Source organism: Tupaia chinensis, unplaced genomic scaffold (assembly GCF_000334495.1).
Source record: "Tupaia chinensis unplaced genomic scaffold, TupChi_1.0 Scaffold000026_1, whole genome shotgun sequence".
Classification (NCBI taxonomy): Eukaryota; Metazoa; Chordata; class Mammalia; order Scandentia; family Tupaiidae; genus Tupaia; species Tupaia belangeri.
In genome coordinates this window covers 1,649,835-1,670,022 of record NW_006159456.1, presented here as the reverse complement: position 1 = coordinate 1,670,022, position 20,188 = coordinate 1,649,835, and the positions used below count along the sequence as shown (strand labels likewise).

The window sequence follows — 20,188 nt, the reverse complement described above, 5'->3', positions numbered from 1 at the left end:
GTCTTGAACTCACGGTGGGCACTTGTGCATGCATGCCCAAGATCCCAAGAGGAGAATGGAGGAGAAGGGATTGTGGCGTGGCCATCCCCCCTGGGGGGTGATTTCTCACTTTCTGTCTCTCTCTCTCTTTCTGGTGAGCACACACACCCTATAGCAAAAACCTCTCCAAAAGAAAAAATAAAAACATACTGCATAGGGACCAGCGGGTGGCATGGTGGTTAAGGCACTGGACACTCCCACATGGTCAACCACAGTTCAAGTCCCAGACCCGGTGGCTTGCTTTCTCACTTTCCCTCTTTCTCTCTCCCTCTCTCCCTCTGTGTCTCTCTCTGGTCAAATTAAAATGAATGAACGAATAAATAAAGTTAATAAATAACTTTAAAAAAATAAATAAATTAAAAAAAAATACGGACCAGCCCTAAGACTTAAGGGTTTTACTCTCCTCGTAGAGGTACATATTTATAAGAATTGAAGAGTCCTAGGTCTTCAAGTTGCATGTAATTAAACCTTAAGTTTCACTGTAAGAAAACCAAAGGGTACAGAGCAGTGGTATTCAAAATGTAGTCCTACGCCTAGCATTCTCTACTGTATCACATGGGAACTTCTGAGAAATAGAAGTCCTTGGGCCCGGTCCCCAACCTACTGCTGTAAGAAATTCAAGGTGGGACCCAGTAACCTGTGTTTTAACAAGCCCTGCAGGTGATTCTAATGCATGCTTTAAAGAGTATCCAGAGCAGGACTTCCCAGCCAAAATACTCGTCGTGTTAGGAGTGAGGCAGGAATTATGTCAAGGTGTTAGTCCCCTCACCCAAATACTTCTCTGATGCTGATTTTGGGAAGCACTAGTGAGAAAAAAAATTCTTTCTTTTCTAAGTTATGAACACCTCATACTTCTTGCATTTTGAGTTCCACTGCAATTATTAACTTCAGAGAAAATAGTTTGTTACCAGAAGTAGGTTCTTCCTACCTCCTACTTGGTATTTATTCAGTGCTGGTCTGTTTCAGTCACAGAAAATATCACTTCTTAACACTATGAATATACTGCAATATGAGCAAAAATAACCTTTTTTTCCCCCTAACCATCCACCTGAGAATAAAAAGCAAACTAGTTGAGAGCAGAAGCTATGTCCCAATTACCAAATGTTTTATTCCCAGTTGCTATCCAGATGCTGGCTCATGATAGATGGTGATCAATTAATATGTGTTCAATACATTATCATGATACAGAAGCCTTTTCTTCTATTTTTTTTTTTTTGAGAGGTTTTCGCTTTAGGGCGCGTGTGCTCGCCAGACAGACAGAGAGAGACAGAGAGACAGAAAGCGAGATATCATCCCCCAGAGGGGATGGTCACTCCATATTCCCTTCTCCTCCATTCTCCTCTCGGGATTTTGGGCACGCATGCACACGCGCCCAGCGTGAGTTTTAAGCCACCAGGTCTGGGACGCGAACTGCGGTCGACTATGTGGGAGTCCAGTGACATAGCCATTACACTAACTGCTGGTTCCCTATGGTTATTTTTTTGAAGTGCCTTCTACTTCTACTAGGTTTATAGAAGTGGAAGCAGTGGACTCTTTGTACTGTGGACTGATTTGGGTTAATTTAGGTCAATTTTAGATCCAGGCTTTCATGACATATAAATGTAAGGGATTAAGGCATTGATTCTCACGTCCTTGGTACAAATTGGAAACTCCTGGAAAGCTTTAATATATGTTAATGCCTGATCACTTTCTCAAAGACAGGAGGGGTGTTCATAAAGTTCTTGGAAAAGGCATCTTATGGGGGAAAATAAAATGCATGGATTTCAGTTTTTTGTGTGCCAAAATAAATGTAGAACTTTTCGAAGTTGTATCCGTACATGCCTATACAAGAAATTTGCAAAATACTAAATAATATAAAGAAAACCAAAACTGCCTGTAACCTCACTACCAGGATATAATCTGTGAAGCCAGCTTCATGAACTGGTGGTTAAGGAAACTGGATATCACCTGGCCAAATACATGTTTGACTCTGTCTAGGTCCCTGTGGCTTTAAAAACACCAGGTTCGTGGGCATGCTCAAAATCAGATGGGATGAAGGTGAAGGAAGGGATTGTAGTGTGACCACACTTTATTGAGGGATTCTTTCTCTCTCTCTCTTCCCCCCTCTGTCACTCTTTTATTGTCCTGTATTCAAGAAACTAGATTATTTCCATTTTATAAACTCTGCCATCCCCTAAGGCCTGTTGTCATTTACATAATAAAGACTAAATCAGTCATCTCTAGGCTGCTGCTGGTTGGAACTAGAGAGTACAAGAGCGATGTCCACTGCCTTAAAGCTTAAACTGGGAAGTATCAGTAGTTTATTACTTTACCCAGAACTCACTGGCTGTAATTTAGTTGCATGGGCCCATCTCACTACAAAGATGTAAGAAAAGGAAGAAGAAACTGATTTGGTGGACAGCCCAAAGTCCCTGGTATAGAGTTCCTGTGGTCTTAGCTCTGAAATTGAGAAAAGAATAGATATGTCTTCTTTTCTTTGGTTACTACCCATGAGTGGGCCTCGTGTAATGTCTGACTTTGAATGTGGAAGAGAATATTTTCTTGCTCTGAGGCCAGCAGGTAGTGTAGTGTTTAAAGGCTTTGGATTCCCACAGGGCCAACCATGGTTCCCGTCCCGGACCTGGCAGCTTGCTTTCTCACCTTCCTTTTCTCTCTCTTCTCTCTCTAGTCAAATTTTTTAAAACAGTAACAAACGGAACTAACTAAATAATTCTTTAAAAAAATAAAGACTATTTTCTTGCTCTAAATCCTCAGATTCTTTTTTTTTTTTTTTTTTTAGAGGCGGGGGAGGGTAGTGAGAAAGCAAGCCATCAGATCTGGGACTCAAAGCACAGCTGGCCATGTGGGAGTCCAGTGCCTTAACCAACATGCCACCTACCAGCCCTTTCAGATTCTTATAAAAGAGAATTACATGGTATGCAAAAATATATTGAATAATATATGAGAGAATTTCCATTTTAAAATGTTTTCATGCCTTTGTATATGATTATCACAGCAATCCTCTGTGGTAATTAGAGTATTTGTACAATTTCGTAGAAGGGAAAACTTAAGACCAGAGAGGTAGTAAGTGGTATAGGCAGAAGTGAAATGTTCAGCAGAGATTTAACAGCAATGACAGAAGTCAATGTCATCTATTTGTGTGCTAGGAGACCTTCCATGTGTTTAAAGCTCACAATAGCGCAACAGTGAGTTGATGTGATTACCAGTGGTCACTGCGAGTGACAGCTGAGATTCAGATTCTGTTCTTCTGGTTTCTAGGTTACTGTTCTTTCCAAACTAAATTATATTTACTTGCGTATTGTTTAAAGCTTTGTAAGAAAGTTGTTTTGTTTTCATTTTATTTATTTTGTTTTTGGCTAGGGCTTCTGAAGACCTCAAGACTCATATGATTGTGGCTAATTCGATGGAAGACTTTCAGAAGGCACTAGATTCTGGAAAGGTAAGAGACTTCTAAAAGGTTCTGAATAGAAATACCTTTAAGGGGCCAGATGGTGGCATAGCAGAACCACAACACTGCAGTGCTGTTCTCACGTGGGAAGGTCTCAGGTTCCTGCCTCCAGGCCTCCCTGTATGGGCCCAGTGTGTGCCCAAAACTTGGGGTTGCTGAGGCTGGGGTTAGTCACACATGAAGACCTTGTTAGGACTATTCCCCCACATGAAGACCTTGTTAGGACTACTTCCCCAGCCCCCCCCACACACACACAAGAAATAAATAAACTTAAAATTTTTTTTCAGTAAATTTTTTTGTTTGTTTTGGTTTTTGGCTTTTGCTATAGGGTACATGGGCTCACTAGAGAGGGACAGAGGGAAAGTGAGAAATCACTCCCCAGGGGGGATAGCCACCTGCAATCCTTTCTCCTCCAGTCTCTTAGGAGACGCATGCAGTATGCCTGGAGTTGTTTTCAGGCTGCTGAGTCCGGGACTCAGACCATGCATTTGGCAACAAGGGAGCCAGTGTTTTAACCTCCATACCACCTGCTGACCTAGTAAATTATATTTGAAGACGTATTGAACTTTTGCATGGTATTAATCCCTTTTTCAAGCCAGTCACAAAAGGATTATATATTATCCAGCATTACAAACTCTTGTTTTCCCACAGGCTTTCCCAAAGCATTACAACATTATGCCCTTTCAGATAACACTTGTGAATGGTTTATGTAAAATCTTCTCAAGCTTTAAGAACATCATTTCCTATGACTTTTAATGTCTGTATTATTGAAAACTTCCATTTTGTTATTTTAGTTTGTCATGTGTTTCAAAAGTAAGCATTACTCTCACTTTCGAAATAAAATGTGTAGGAGGGGCCCGCAGGTGGTGTGGTGGTTAAGGGTGTTGTACTCACACATGGCCCACTGCGGTTCACATCTTAGACCTGGTCGTTTGCTTTCTCTCTCTTTCTCTCTCACTCTCTTTTCAAATTATAAGCCAGTGGCATAATGGTTAAGGCAGCTGGATTTCACATGGCTGACTGTATGGTTTGAGTCCCAGACCCAGCAGCTTAAAAAACATGCCAGGCGCATGTGCGTACATGCCTAATACCCTGAAAGGAGGGAGAAATAGAGGAAAAGGGACCGCAGCACAATTATTCCCCATGGGGGATGCATATTCAGTTTCCCTTTTTCTTTCTGAGGAGTGCTTGTGCTCTCTGGCAGCAATGAAAAAAAGAAGAAATAGAATGTACAAATTCCTAAAACATGGCAAAAAGTTTATTTCAGTTCCCTTATCAGACCTTCTTATTTTAACTTTCATAAAGGAGAAATCTTGATTTGCAAAGTAATTTTTTGAATGAATCACTTACGGACTTTAGTATCCTGGTGTCAGGTTTAAACATACAACCAGTCCTATATAACTAGGTTACAAATGAGGAAACCATAGTCCAGAGTCTAGATGAATTATCACTAGCAGCCCAGAAGCAGACCTAATGCTCAAATTTAGATCTCTCTTCTGACTTAATTTGATCCATTTTTCTTTGTAGCTTTTTAAATTCATGCCAAGAATGTAAAGCAATGCTTAAATTGTTTTATTATCAGAACCTGTTAATTTATGTCTTGTTGCATGAGCAGGGGAAATTGATCTCTCTAGCGGTCAATTTAGTAATATATAAACTGAATACGAAATATAATAGATCTCAGAATCCCTTCCTTCCACCAACACATTTCGTTCCCCTCAGGACTTGATCTAGAGATTTGTCACCTCTTGATTATGTTAAGGCAGATTACCAATAAGTTTATCAACTTTGGGATTAAGGCTGACACATTTTACCGAATAAACATAAGAGACTTTTTCACCCTGCATTAGTGTTCACCTGATGAATTACTTGTTTTTCTTAGTTTCCTAATCTCTGTCTACTTTTAGTGTACTTTTTAGAAAAGCTTTTCAAAACATGCTTAACCAAATCCCAAGTGCAAGGAGGTTTGCCGAAGGAACTGTGAATTTGAGTGTGTGATGTATGGCTGGGAATAGTTGATGAGACGTTGATAAGGAAGCTAGAAACACTGCTATGCCTGTGATAGCTCTAGGGTCTCCCCTTTCATAGATCCCTGAATTGCCCTTAGCCGCTTTTAAACTGGTATTTTTTTTTTCCATCTATGAGTGAGAGAGAGAGAGAGACAGGCACACCCAACAGGGTCTTCATGCATGATCCATCCTCAGCTTCAGCTAGCCCCAGATCATGGGCACGTGTGTGGTCGGAGTGTATAGGACAGACTCCAGACACAAACTCGGAACCCTCCCACATAGGCAGCCTTGCACAGTGTTATGTTACTGCCGAGCCACTGTCCAGCCCCTAACTATATCTAATATACGGAGTTTATCCGTGCCTTTGGTTTTCCCATGGTTAACACTGATCTCCAGGAATTGTTCACAGGACTATTACATAGTTGTTATTGCAGACAAAGAGTGTTTTGAAGTAGACATGCTATAAGAAATTTAATATTCACAACTGGGAGAAATCTTAATTTTTGTCTAGTTAACATCTACATTTTATTCAAAGGAAACCCAAGGCTACAGATTTTCAAACAAATGGCAAATTTGAAAATTAAGATAAAGTCCTAGGTCTTTTGATTTTGCCCATTAATTTTATGTGGCATTGGGGAGGGAGGAGTTGTGGGGTTTTTTTGGGTTTTTTTTGGGGGGGGGAAATTACAGTGGAAATATATTTGATGCAAAAATGTTTTGGAAATTCATGTATAGTGGTTTTTTTTTTTTGGAGCGATTTTTTTTTTCTACGTGCGCTCACCAGACAGAGAGAGACAGAGAGACAGAAAGCGAGAAATCACCCCCCAGAGGGGATGGTCATGCCGCAATCCCTTCTCCTCCATTCTCCTCTCGGGATCTTGGGCGGGCACGCACACACGCCCGACGTGAGTTTAAGCCACCGGGTCTGGGACTCGAACCACGGTCGACTATATGGGAGTCCAGCGACATAACCATTACACTAACTGCTGGTCCCATTCATGTATAGTTTTTTTTTGTGATACTCATTTTCCATGAACCTTTTGAAGACCTTGTAACAATTTAGATAGGTAGAGCAGGCAGTGGACAGGTTGGAAATGAGGAAAGTACATCTGGAGTTTAGACTCAGGTCTTCTCACTCTTTTCTCTTCCCATTAGCTACTAAGTTGTAGCCGGTTTATTGGGGACGTTTTAGTGTATTGCACAATGTCTTGTGTCCCATGGGTGAGGTTTTGTATAGTGGAAAATCACTCTTCTCCGTCTCATACCTCTGAGCTAAAATCATTCTTCCACATCTCGTATACCTCTCAACTAAGTTCTTAGCAGGTTCTACCACCGCCTGAGAAGGACTCAATAGAAAACTCAAATGTTCCTTTTATAGAATACAATAGAAGGGGGAATAATACTATGTTTTCTTTTCTTTTTAGATTGTTCAGATTCCATTCTGTGGGGAAATTGACTGTGAAGACTGGATCAAAAAGACCACTGCCAGGTAAACTTAATTGACAAAACTTGTGAGATTTTATAATGGAAAGGAGTAGCAATATCCAATGAATGAATTCTTTGTTTTCAATTTTAGGGATCAAGATCTTGAGCCTGGTGCTCCCTCCATGGGCGCTAAAAGCCTTTGCATCCCCTTCAAACCACTCTGTGAGCTGCAGCCTGGAGCCAAATGCATCTGTGACAAGAACCCTGCCAAGTACTACACCTTGTTTGGTCGTAGCTACTAAGGGATAAAGCTTAACCTCCCTCCAACCCTCCTCACTTTTTAAAAAATTGATATCATATCTTCCCAGATACAGTTTTATGATTTTTTTAAAAGTAAAAGTTCTAAACAGGTCATATGAAACAAATAACTATTCTTATGCCTAAATTAACAGTGGAAAAAAGACTTTTGTGTAAACCACCCCAGTAATAAATATTATGAACTAATACTGCTTATATATCCATTTGTTTCTGAAAACCTAAATGATGTATTCCAAGGAAATTGTTACAAAGAGATGGAGGTAATTGAAAGATAGGTAGCTGCTGTTGATCTACACATTGTTTGTGATGGCTCAGTAATGTCTCCGACCTTGAACCAACAATTGTCCACTGGTCTTATATCTTAAAGCACTTCCTGTCCATACCTCTAATACCAAATCTTAAACTGCCTGGATCTTTCAGTAATTATAACGCTTTCCTTGAGCTTCTCTCTCCTTCTAATTACCATGGGGTCACAATTTCTGAAAGAGGGAAACCCTTGTTGCTTCTACTTCTTACTTTACACTTTCTCTCCCTTCTACCTCAGCACAACTCTGTTGGCACTGAGATCTCAAAGCCTGCTCCTGACCCAGGCTAATGTCACTGATTCTTGTTGTACCACATCGCTCACTCTGCTGTACTCTTTTCTACTACAATTATCCCTGTGGCCTACCCTCTTGCCTCTCGCTTTTTCTTAGTTGTGTGCCTTTTGTGGGCTTTTCTTCTGTGGCTTGCTCCTTAGACTTTAGTGTATACAACTTTCATACGTGACTCTCTCCTCATGCTGCATAATCACCCTCATCTGTCCCACAGTGTCAAACAGCTTTCATAGGCTAATGGCTAATATTTTTATTTCTAATTCTGAACCCTAAACCTCTTCAACTGCACATGATTTTTCTTGAGTGTTCCATCAACAGTTAAAGTCAACATATCCCCAAAAAACTCATTTTTACCTTTAACCCCAGACCTCTTCCTCCTACAGAATTTCCTGCTTAGAAAATTAGCACTGCCAAACCAAAGACCCAAGAGTCAACCTATGTAGCCTTTCCAAGGACCCTGTTTGAATACTTATTTCTAGTAGATAATGAGAAATGCACTAATAAAAGGAAAAGTCTTCAAAACAAGACTTGAATTTTGAGCTGAGCTTCAAGGTTGAGTTGAATTTCAGAAGAGGAGGAAGGACATCCCAGGAGATAGAGAGGCACAAAAGTACATGCTGTGTATGGGAGCACAGAAAACTTGTTCTTAACTTGGTGGGAAATGGTCAGCTGAAAGACTAAACAGGTGGTGTGGAGGTTAAGGCAGCTGGATACCACATGGCCAGGTTTGCGATTGGAGTCCTGAACCCAGCAGCCTGAAAATCAACACCAGGTGCATGTGCATGCATGCCCAGAATCCCAAGAGAATGGAGAAGTTATTGCAGTGTCACCATTCCCCTCAGAGAGTGATTTCTCTCCCTCCCTCCCCCTTTCCACACACACACCCATCCCCCACATGCACACATGCTCAAAAGCAAACATCTAAAAAGAAAAAAGATTAAATATAGCATGCCAATGTTTGGGATATGTGTATTTATATACTTAGCATTTGTTTGGTTTGTTCCTTCAGTTCACGTTGGCCAGAGGAGCTATTTGCTCATGAGACGCAGAGGGAGAAAGCACTTCCTCTCCCCGCCGCCCCACCAACCGTAGGGTTGGTCCCACCACTATCATTCTCCTCTATTTCTCCATCTTAATGGGATTTGGGGCACCCGTTAGCACTCGCCTAGCTTGTTTCTCAGGCTGCCAAGTCCGGAACTTGAACCATGCTGTTGTCTGTGTGGGATCCACCTCCCTTAACCACTAAGTCATGAGGCCAACCCACTTAAAACAACCACAATACCTAAGCCATATTTTTGTACTGAAAAGTCATAATTTCTTACCAATTTATAGCAGGTCAAAATGCTTTTATCTTCTGCCCTTGGTAGCTGTGTAAACTGTCTATTTCTTAATTTGGCAGATGTAAGAAAGTCTAACGTTTGTTTTAGAGTTACTCTACAGCATAGTGTAAGGTAGTTACAAGAGCAACACTTAGCACATACTAAACAATAATAGCTATTGTTAATTATGACCTGATGCAGGGTCAACTGGAAGTTCATCCAGATACATAATTCTGGTGAAATAGCTCCCTAAGAGGGAGGAGACAGTCTTAAAAAATTCATGGAATAACGATGAATTTCCATTTTTTCTTGTGCCAAAATGAGCTTGTACTTTAACTCCATTTTTTCAGGAGCTCTTTGAAGTTGGGCCCCCATAATGGCTTTTTTTTTTTTTTTGGAGAGGTTTTTGCTATAGGGTGCATGCACTCACCAGAAAGAGACAGAAAGTGAGAAATCACCCCTCTGGGGGGATGGCCACACGGCAATCCCTTCTCCTCCGTTCTCTCGGGATCTTGGGCATGCACACACACGTGCCTAGCATGAATTTAAGCCACCAGGTCCTGGACTCAAATAGTTGTCAACTACATGGGAGTCCAGCGACATAGCCATTACGCCCCTTAATGGGTTTTTTTTGCGAACTAACATGCTTTTAAGGGACAAGGGTTTTTATTAGCTAGCTCATGAAAAGAGCCTGAAAAGTAAAAGTGTAACCAAGAGTTTTATTTTATAATTCCTGACCAGGAAATGGCCTTCTGTGATGCAAAGATACATCTTTAAACTATTAGCTTCAAATTAGTAAAACTAATCAGAAAAGCTTCAAGTTGCTGCTTAAAGGAGTTCACTATTTAAAGGCACTCTACAGTAAGTATTTCATGTTAGAAAGAAATATTTACCTAAAAATACATCTGATACATTGGCTTTTTTCTTAATTGAGCTTCGGCTCTAATAAAAACTTCAAGTTCTGTATCTTAAGAGCAGTGATGCTTTTCAAGGGGGTGATGAATCCAAATACAAACAATATTCTTCAGGAAATTCAAGGTCACTTGCATGTTAAAGCCATAAATGAATGTGTCCATTGCAGCAAAAAGAAAATAGGTCAAAATGTGTGTCCTATTGTCTCTGCTCACTGAGACCCATGCATCTAATTACATCTTAGCAATTTCTACTGTAGTTCATCTGATAGTCTTCACAGTAGTTTTTCTTTATCATGCCAGTAAATCACATGAAGCGTTTTGTGAAAAATGGATAATACAGGTAGTCCACCAGTGGAGAGGATCTGGGTCGGGAACAGCAGTAGAAAGATACATCATACAGCAAGCAAAGAAAGCATTTTGAACAGAAAGTGTATAGATCTCCCTATGTTTGATACTAGTTATTAATATCAGTCCTCTGTCACGTAACTGGTGCTTAGATGTTGTCAGTAAGAAAAAAGGTTGGGGAGGCAGCTACCACTACCCTGTTATTTTCAAACGTAAGTTTAGACCCTTGTCATGTCTACTCTAGAAAATGCTAACCATTTATTTAATACATCAGTTTGCTCTGTGCAGTGTCAGAGGATACAGAAGTGAGTAAAACGAACATGATTTTTCTCTTTCTTGGCCATTATCTTCTTGTAGTATAGATACACATCACCTTACAATGGAGCTACCACCCAATAAACCCCATCGTAACCTGAAAAATATTCTAAGTTGAAAATCCACTTAGTACACCTAGCCTACCTAACATAGCTTCCTGTTACCTTAAATGTGTTCAGAACACTTACATTAGGGTGCATTTGAGCAACATCAGATCCCAGAAACACCGGTGACACAGTACTCTGTAGAGATTTGGTGGTTTACTCTCAGGATTGTGTAGCTGCCTGGGAGCTGCAGCTGGCTTCATTGCCCAGTATTAAGAAAGTACAGCATACCACTAGCCCAGGAAGATCAAAACTCCAAACTGGAAGTATGTCTTCTGAATGCACACCATCCTGAAGTCAAAAATTGACACCATCCACACCATCCTGAAGTCAAAAAATTGTAAGTTGAACCATCTTATGTCTGGGACCTTCTGCAATTCTGTTTGAGATGCAGAATCAGGCAATCAGTAGTAGACAGGAGATGGGGCAATGAATGGGTTGAGCCTTGTTAGTGAGGGCGTCACCTCAGTGACCATCACTGAAACATCATGAGAGATCATCCTTGTCATTAGAGTCACTGTGCTAAGAACTATTCTGTAGCTGACATGACAATACCGGAAAAATTAAACCCTGATCTGCCATACCGTCAGGCTTTAAATACCAGGTAAAAACATTTTTCTTGTGGTTCAGAAAGTGATGTTAAACAATGGCTTTATTCAACTTTATTTGAAAGTATAAGAGTTTGAAACAATAGCACTGAAATGATCTAAAGGTTTTATTAAATAAGCGTCATATAATTGGGGTATATCAAAATATTTTTAGGTGTATCACTAAAACCAAATTTTGTGATGAAAATGTACCTTTCACATGAGTGAGGAGTTGAGAAGAGAGATAAGGTGGCAGGATATAGAAGCTAGTGATGATACTGTTAACATCAGTATTACTTTATATGTGGGTAAATATGTAATTGTACTACATTCCTTCATTCATTCTCTCACTCTCCCAGACAGTTACAGTCATGTGATACTTAATGACAATATGTTCTGAAAAATGTGTCATCAGGTGATTTCATCACTGTGTCAATATCATAGAACGTACTTACACAAACCTGGATGGTATAGCTACCACACACCAGGCTATATAGGATAGCTGCTAGGCTATAAACTGTAAGATGTGTTACTGTAATGAATGTTGTAGGCAATAACAATGGTATTTGTATATCTAAACAGAAAAGGGACAGTAAAATGGCATAAGAGATGTAAAAATGGTAATCCCATATAGGGCACTTGCTATGCATGAAGCTTGCAGGACTGGAGGCTGTGCTGGGTGAGTAAATGAGTAAGTGGTGAGTGAATGTGAAGGTCTAGAACATTGTACTTTCCTGTATACTTTATAAACACTGTACACTCAGGCTATACTCAATTTATCTTAAGAATTCTTTAATAATTTTTTAAGAGATTTGGGGGGGACCAGCAGGTGGTGTGGTGATTAAGGTACTGGATACTCCCAGATGGCCGATCATGGTTCGAGTCCTGGACCTGGTGGTTTGCTTTCTCACTTTGCCTCTCTCTCTGCATGTGTCTCTCTGGTCAAACTAAAATAAATTAATGAATAAATAAAAGTAAATAAAAATAATTCTTTAAAAATTTCAAAAAATAGATTTTTGCTATAGGGTGCCTGTGCTCACTGAAGAAGCAGAAAGCGGGAAATCACCCCTCAGGGGGGATGGCCATGCCATAATCCCTTCTCACTTCTTCTCTTGAGATCTTGAGCATGCACACACATGCACCCAGTGTGAGTTTTAAGCCACTGGGTCCAATACTCGAACCCCAGTAGACTATGTGAGAGTCCAGGAGCATAACCATTATGCCATCTGCTGGCCCTCTTTAATAATAAATTAATCTTAGTTTTCTGTAACATTTTTACTTTATAAACTTAAAGATTTTTTTCACATTTTGACTTTTGAAACAACAGGGGGGATGGCCATGCCTTAATCCCTTCTCAATTCTTCTCTCCCAAGAGAAGAATTGAGCATGGCCACACACGCACCCAGTGTGAGTTTTAAGCCACTGGGTCCAATACTCGAACCCCAGTAGACTATGTGAGAGTTCAGGAGCATAACCATTATGCCATCTGCTGGCCCTCTTTAATAATAAATTAATCTTAGTTTTCTGTAACATTTTTTTCACATTTTGACTTTTGAAACAACATTTAGGTTAAAATGCAAACACACAGCTGTACAAAAATATTTTTTATGTCTTTATTCTATAAGCTTTTTCCCACTATAGGATTTTTAAATAATTTTCATTCTTTAAACTTTCTTGTTAAAAAGTAGATATAAATATACACATTAGCCTACGCTTACACAGGATCAAGATCATCAATATCACTGTCTTCTTTTTTAACTTTATTTATCTATTTTTATGTTAATTTGACCAGAGAGGGACAGAGTGAGTGAGAGAGAGAGAGAGAAAGTGAGAAAGCCAGCTGCCAGGTCCAGTATCGCAGTCGGCCATGTGAAGAGTCCAACGCCCTTAACCACCGTGCCCCCTGCCGGCCCCAATATCGCTGTCTTATAATTCCTCATTTTGGCCTACTGATAATGCTTTGATAACATGAGATTAAGTGAAACACAAGAGAAAATGATGTAATCAAGACACAGTAAGCATGAATTATGAGGCTGCTGCCAGCATAACATCATATACTGTTTTACAGACTTTTTTTAATTTGTTACAGGATATGTATACTCACTAGAGGCGGAGGGGGAGAAAATGAGAAAGCACCCCCAGGGGAGATGGCCGCACTGCAATCCCTTCTCCATTCTCCTCTTGGGATTTTGGAACACACATATATGTACCCAGTTTTTTTCATTTGTTTTTGGTTTTTGATCTCCGGGTCCAGGATTCAAACCACTCAGTGGGAGGTCGTATGTGGGCCATGTGGGATCCAGCTACCTTAACTGCTGGGACCTGCTCAGCTGAACACGTTTTTCTGAGTGGGAGGCTATGGATTAGAAATAAACGTAACAACAAACACACAAAGACACACAAGTATAGAAAAGCAAGGATCAGATTGGTCCAACTTCTCTGATGGAGAAAGATGCAACCAGGAACCAGCCTCAGACTTATTCTTTTAAAGGGGGAAAATGAGGAAAGAGAAAATGAAATGCAAAACCATTTGCTTTTGGATGTAAAACATCTGAAGATGCAAAAGCGACTGGTACATGTAATTTCTCTGATCTTTCTGGTGCGAAATCTGATAAACACATTTGGCTTCCTTTAGCCTGATACTGCCCTGTAGTATCCATATTGGGAATCAACAAAAACAGGCAGATGGTGTTTTCATATGCAAATTCCTTCATAGCTGTACAGATGAAGCTCATGGAAGCGCATTTCTACATGTGTCTAAAGGTCACCATGTTTGCTCAGATTGGCCGGTCTCTACACTTAACCACCATACTACTGTCTGACCTCATGCCTTTTGGCCTTATGCCTTTTGATATTGTGTATCATCGACTCCCAAGTTCACATACTCCCCGCCTATACCTCACCCCTGAACTCCCTACTTAGGATTTCAGTCTGGATGTCTAATGGGTACACCAAACTTAACCTTTCCACCTTGTCCCCACACTGTTCCTGCAGCAATCATCTTCACCTTACCTTCACCTCAGTTATAACCCATTTTTAGGGGTCAGCACAACTGACCATTCTCTTTCATACCTCATCCAATTATTCAGCAAATGTTGTTGCCTCAAACTTCAAGATACTTCCAAACTACAGGCCAACTTCATGTGTGTGTGACTTGTGCATGACATGTGTGCTTGGTTTAATGCTCAGCTGTTGCTGTCTTGAAATTCTTTATAGTTAAAAAAATTATAACGGTAAAATACACATAACCTAAAATTTACTATCTTAACCATTTTTACATGTACAATTTAGGAATGCTAAGTATAGTCACATTGTTTTGCAACCTATCTCCAGAAATTTTTCATCTTGCAAAATTAACTCTGTACCCATCAAATGACTGCTCCATGTCCCTCACCCCACAATCTCTGGCAACCATTTTGCTTTCTGTTTCTATGGATTTGAAATTGACTGTGGATACCTCATGTAAGTAGACTCATAAATATTTGTCTTTTTGTGTCTGGTTTATTTCCCTTTGTGTAATGGCCTAAAGGATCATCTGTGTTATAGAGTGTGTTGACGGGTCCTTCCTGTGTAAGATAGACCACATTTATTTATTCTTTTATTCATTCACGGACACGAGGATTGCTTCCACTCCTTGACTGTTGTGACTAATACTACTATAAACATGGATGTACAAACATCTCTCCTGCTTTCGGTACTTTCTTTAGTGGTATACCAAGTGGAATTGCTGGATCATATGGTGATACTGTTTTTAATTTTTTTTTAAAGAGATTTTTGCTATAGGGTGCGTGTGCTCACTGGAGAGACACAGAGAGAGAGATAGAAAGTGAGGAATCACCCTCCCCCCAGGGGAATGGATACACCATAATCTCTTCTCCATTCTTCTCTTGGAATTTTGGGCATACACGCACATGTACCCGATGTGAGTTTTTAGCCACCAAGTCTGAGACTTGAACCTCAGTCGACTACATGGGAGTCCAGCAACATAACTATTGCAACATCTACGGTCCCCCTGTCTTTAATTTTTCGATGAACCACCACACCGTTTTCGATAATGGCTGCACCATTTGAAATTCTTAATCATATTTGAGGAATGGACCCTGTGTTTTCATTTTGCAATAGAACCCATGAATTATATAGCCAGTTTTGCCTGGATGTTCCTGCTTTCTACTTCATCTAAGACACAACCACTTGTCTAGATTATTGCAATGGTTTCCTAACTGGTCTCCCTGTTTTATGTAATCTCAACACATCCAGTAATTCTCTTTAAAATAAAAATAGATTCATTTATTTATTTAATTCCATTTGTTATTATTGTTTTTTTTTTTTAATTTGATCAGAGAGAAAAAGGGAAAGTGTGAAGGCAAACTGACACATCTGGGACTCGAACCTTGGTTAGTCATGTGGGAATCCAGCACCTTTAACACACCATGCCACCTGCTGGCCTCAATCCAATGATTCTTTAAAAAACAGAAATTAGATCTCCTCATTCTTCATCTCAACATTCTTCCATCTCAGAGCTCCACGTGGGCTGCCCCTCCCTCCTTCACCTTTCTGGCTTCATCACTGATTTCTCATCTCCTCCTGCAGTTCCGATGACCTATTCAGTGTCCCTCGAACTTCCCATGCTCATTGTTCTCTCTGTCTAGAAAGATCTCCCTTCAGGTATCTGCAGGGGTCAGTTTCTTACCTCCTTCAGGTTTCTGTTCATAGAACAGCTCTGTAAATTCTTCGCCTATCACTTTGTTTAAAATTACAATTTCATCTCTATGTCAACACTGTTTTCCCTATTTTGTCTCCATCATACTTACTACCATTTAAAATTCAAGATGAAATTCAGTATATTTTATGATATATAATATCTGTCTCCCCACCCTAGAATGTAAGTATCTTTTTCTTTTTCTCAAGGTTTTTGCCATAGGGTGTGTGCATTTGCTGGACAGAGATAAAGAGACAATGAGAGGGAAACTGAGAAATCACCCCCGAGATGGCCATATTGCAATACCTTCTCATCCATTCTCTTCCTGGGATTTTGGGCATGCACATTCATTTGCCAGTGTGATTTTCAAGCCACCAGGTCTGGAACTTGAACTCCAGTCAGCCACATGGGAATTCAGTGGCTGAATTATAATTTTAAACAAAGCGATAGGTGAAGAATTTACAGAGCTGTTCTAACCACCACGCCACTTGCTGACCCAAGTATGTATCTTCAGGACAGAAATATTTGCCTGTTTTGCTCAGTGCTGTCTCTCCAAACCCTAGTACTGTGTCTTGCATAGAGGCACTCAGAAAGTGTTTATTACATAAATGGATGAATGAGATCATCTTAGAGCAGTAGTTTTTATAATGTGGTTGTATTAGAATTCTGTCAGACTATTAATTGCATGGGAGATCATTTATGAGGTTCTGTGAAAACTATCAGGGTTACTGTCTAAGTTGTCAGTATATTCGTTAGGATCCTCTAGAGAAACAAAATAAAAAAGATGTATACTAGTCTTCCCTTAAAACCACAGGGGATATATCCAAGACCTGCCGTGAAAACCATAAAATGCAACAGTACCAAACTCTATATAAACTATGTTTTATCCTATACATCCATACCTATGATAAAGTTTACCTTATAAATTAAATTAATGTATAAGCTAATGGTTACTTGAACACAGTTCTATGATAACATGAGAACTGGTCTGATAACTGAGACAGCTACTAAGTGACTAATGCGTGAATAGTGAACATAGACGTATAGCTAGACCAAAGGGTGATTCATAGCCCAGGTGGGATGGAGTGGGGATGGTGTGAGATTTCATCACACTATTCAGAACACACAATTTATTGATAGAATTTATGAACTGATTATTTCTGAAATTTTCCAGTTAATATTTTCAGACCATAGTTGACCTGCAGAAAGAAAAAAATACATATAGAGAGAAAGAAGTTGGCTTGCATGATTAAAGAAGTCCCTGGGGGGAAAAATAATAATAAATAAGTTCCTAGGACCAGCAGATGGCATATTGGTTATGTCACTGGACTCCACATGGCTGACTGTGGTTTGAGTCCTGGACCTGGAGGCTTGAAACTCATGCTGGGCATGTGTGCATGCATACCCAAGATCCCAAGAGGAGAATGGAGAAGGGATTGTGGCATGGTTGTCCTCCCTGGGGAATGATTTCTCACTGTCTCCCTATCTCTCTCTACCTCTCTGGTGAGCACATGTGCCCTATAGCAAGAATCTCTCTTAAAAAAAACAAAAACAAAACAAAACAAAACAAAGTCCCAAGATTAAAATGATGAGTTAACAAGCAGGAGACCCAGGAAAGCCCTGCAGTGTCAGTGTGAAGGCCCATGAACTTGAGACCCAGGAAGAGCCAATGTTTCCATTTGAGTCTGGAAACAGGAAAAAGTCAATATACAAGGCAAAGGATACCTCTTAGTCCTTTGGTTCCATTCAGCCCTTCAGATGATTGAATGAGGCCCACCCATGAAAAAGGTCAATGTGCTTTATTCAGTTCACTTGAATAGTAAACTCATCCAGACACACCCTCACAGTCACATCCAGAAAGCCATGGATGTCATTGACCATATGTCAGTCAAGTTGACACATAAATAAACCATTACAGTCTGACTCTAACTTCAGAAAAGGCTGGGTACAACAATATCGGTCTACGTTTCTTTAATTGACTGACGGCAGGTAGGCTATTCAGAACAATAGAGGCCGCTGCTGTTTCAGATATTCAGGAACTGGTCAGTCTACAAAGGCTGTAAGCGTTTTGACACATGATAAGATTTAAACAAAAAACAGAAACAAAAAGACTTCCTTGCTTTAGTTAAATCACAATTATTTGGCTTTCTTCCTGAAACAAACAGATGTCTTTAGCTCCTCCAGTCCAAAAGTGGTTTACGTTTCTTGCACATGAGGAATGTTTTTCTTGTCTTATTTATGGAGAATGGGAGGAGAGCCTGCACCATGAGTGGATGAAGCAGGAGAAAAATCAGCCTACCTCTCCTTTGGCCTTGACTTACTGTAACTCCGATCTCTGGAACAGTGACCTCTAAGATATTTCTTGCTCTACTGTAAAGGGCATTCACAACTATTTGTACAACAGAAAGAGGAGAGATGATTGTTTATGTCAAATATTTTGCTTTACCAGAGCTGTTACTGCACCCACGAAGCTCCGAATCTGTAAAGGCCAGGATCAGTGAGCTTCTGCATGATTCAAAGACAAAGAAGCTCTTGACTTCAGTGATAAAACATACAAACAAGAAAACTCCCCAAGTCCCTGTCCGAAGCTAATGTCTTCATTTGCATACATCCCAGCTCACGTGACAGCTCTTGCTTAATTGCCCTTTAAACTGTTTTATGGCTTTATAGCAGCTTATAAAAGGTGATTTCCAAATATGACAAGCACTGAGAGGCTGAAGGGAAGAGTTACCCAGGATTTCTAATCGCTACATCTGTAGTTGTTTCCCTAAGGGCTCAGTCTTCTCAGGAAGGGAGAGGAAGTGCCTAGCCCCAAACCGCCATGGGGCGATACTCTGGAAGAAGCTTCCGTTTAATCCTCATGTGCGTTGTTAGCCTCCTCCTTTTTGGGATGGAGCTAGTGATCGCCTACGTAGGCAACTCCCTCTCCTTGGCCTCCGACGCATTTGCCGTCCTGTCCCACTTTGTGTCTATGATCATAGGTTTCTTTGGTGTAAGGGCCAGCAACATAAAACAGCACAGGAAGAGCACCTACGGCTTTCTCCGGGCAGATGTGGTAGGAGCGTTCGGCAACTCCATTTTTGCTGTGGCACTAATGTTCAGTATCCTGGTGGAAGCCGTCAAAAGGTATATTAATCCCCAGAAGACAGAGGCACCCGTGCTGGTTCTTACTGCTGGAGTGGTCGGGCTGTTCTTCAATCTTCTTAACTATGTTATCTTCTTGGACTGCTGTTACTGCGCAGCACCCAGGCCCCAGGGAGACACTGAAACAGGTAAATAGCTCCACACGTGGTGGTAGTGAATTTGGTGACAGTAAGGGGGGGCCTCTGATGGTGCCATCTGGAGAGGCCCGATTCATGGGGTCAGCCTCTTGTCAGCCACGGAGCAATTTGAAAGAACATAGGTGTGGCACTGAAAACGTTCTCCTCTAAGGACTCACATTTGTTTGCCCAGATGTGACATAGCTATGTTTGAATTTAATAATACCATTTTGATGTTTCCATAAAAGTTAATACTGAAAAAATGCTGGACTACATAACCAAATCACAATAGCAAATTATCAGATAATTGGCTAGGCAGATAAACTCTTAGAAGTACATTCAAGGAATGTTACATAAAATGGGGAAAAAATAAACAAGATAATCAGTAAACTTGGGTATTTTTTGATCAGCATTATTTGGACTTACTGTATCAGTTTTGTTTGAGAAAAAGGGAAAACAATTTCATCTAAATCTTTAGGACGGACTTAGAGTGGCCGCTGAACTTATTGGGTCATCTGTCAAAAAAATCACATTAAATCTTGGGAGAGAACAATAAATCTAAAAGATGGTTTTATAGTAGACAGACTCTTGCTTCTTTATTTATTGCCACAAGAGGGTTTTTTTTTCTTAAATATATACATAAAAAATTCATTATACAATAGAAATTTCTAGTGCTTCTAAAGAAGTCTTGTAAGCATAAACAAATTCAAATCAACAGGTTCAAATCCTGATGCTAGCAAAGGGCACTAGTTAAATTACCTGGCCTTGTTCTTACATGTAATAGGGAGGTATTAAGGACTAAATGGCTTC

General features: G+C 40.2%; 1 protein-coding gene across 1 annotated transcript in view; it reads left to right on the top strand.

Moving 5' to 3' along the window:
• EPRS1 (glutamyl-prolyl-tRNA synthetase 1) overlaps window positions 1-7,425 on the top strand; it is a 74,087-nt gene extending 66,662 nt beyond the window's left edge. The window contains exons 29-32 of the mRNA XM_006140236.3: window positions 3,076-3,224; window positions 3,361-3,478; window positions 6,921-6,985; window positions 7,073-7,425. Of these exons, the coding sequence (XP_006140298.1) occupies window positions 3,076-3,224; window positions 3,361-3,478; window positions 6,921-6,985; window positions 7,073-7,223 (483 nt within the window). The 3' untranslated portion in view covers window positions 7,224-7,425. The remainder of the gene's footprint in view (window positions 1-3,075; window positions 3,225-3,360; window positions 3,479-6,920; window positions 6,986-7,072) is intronic.
• Window positions 7,426-20,188: the final 12,763 nt, after the last annotated feature.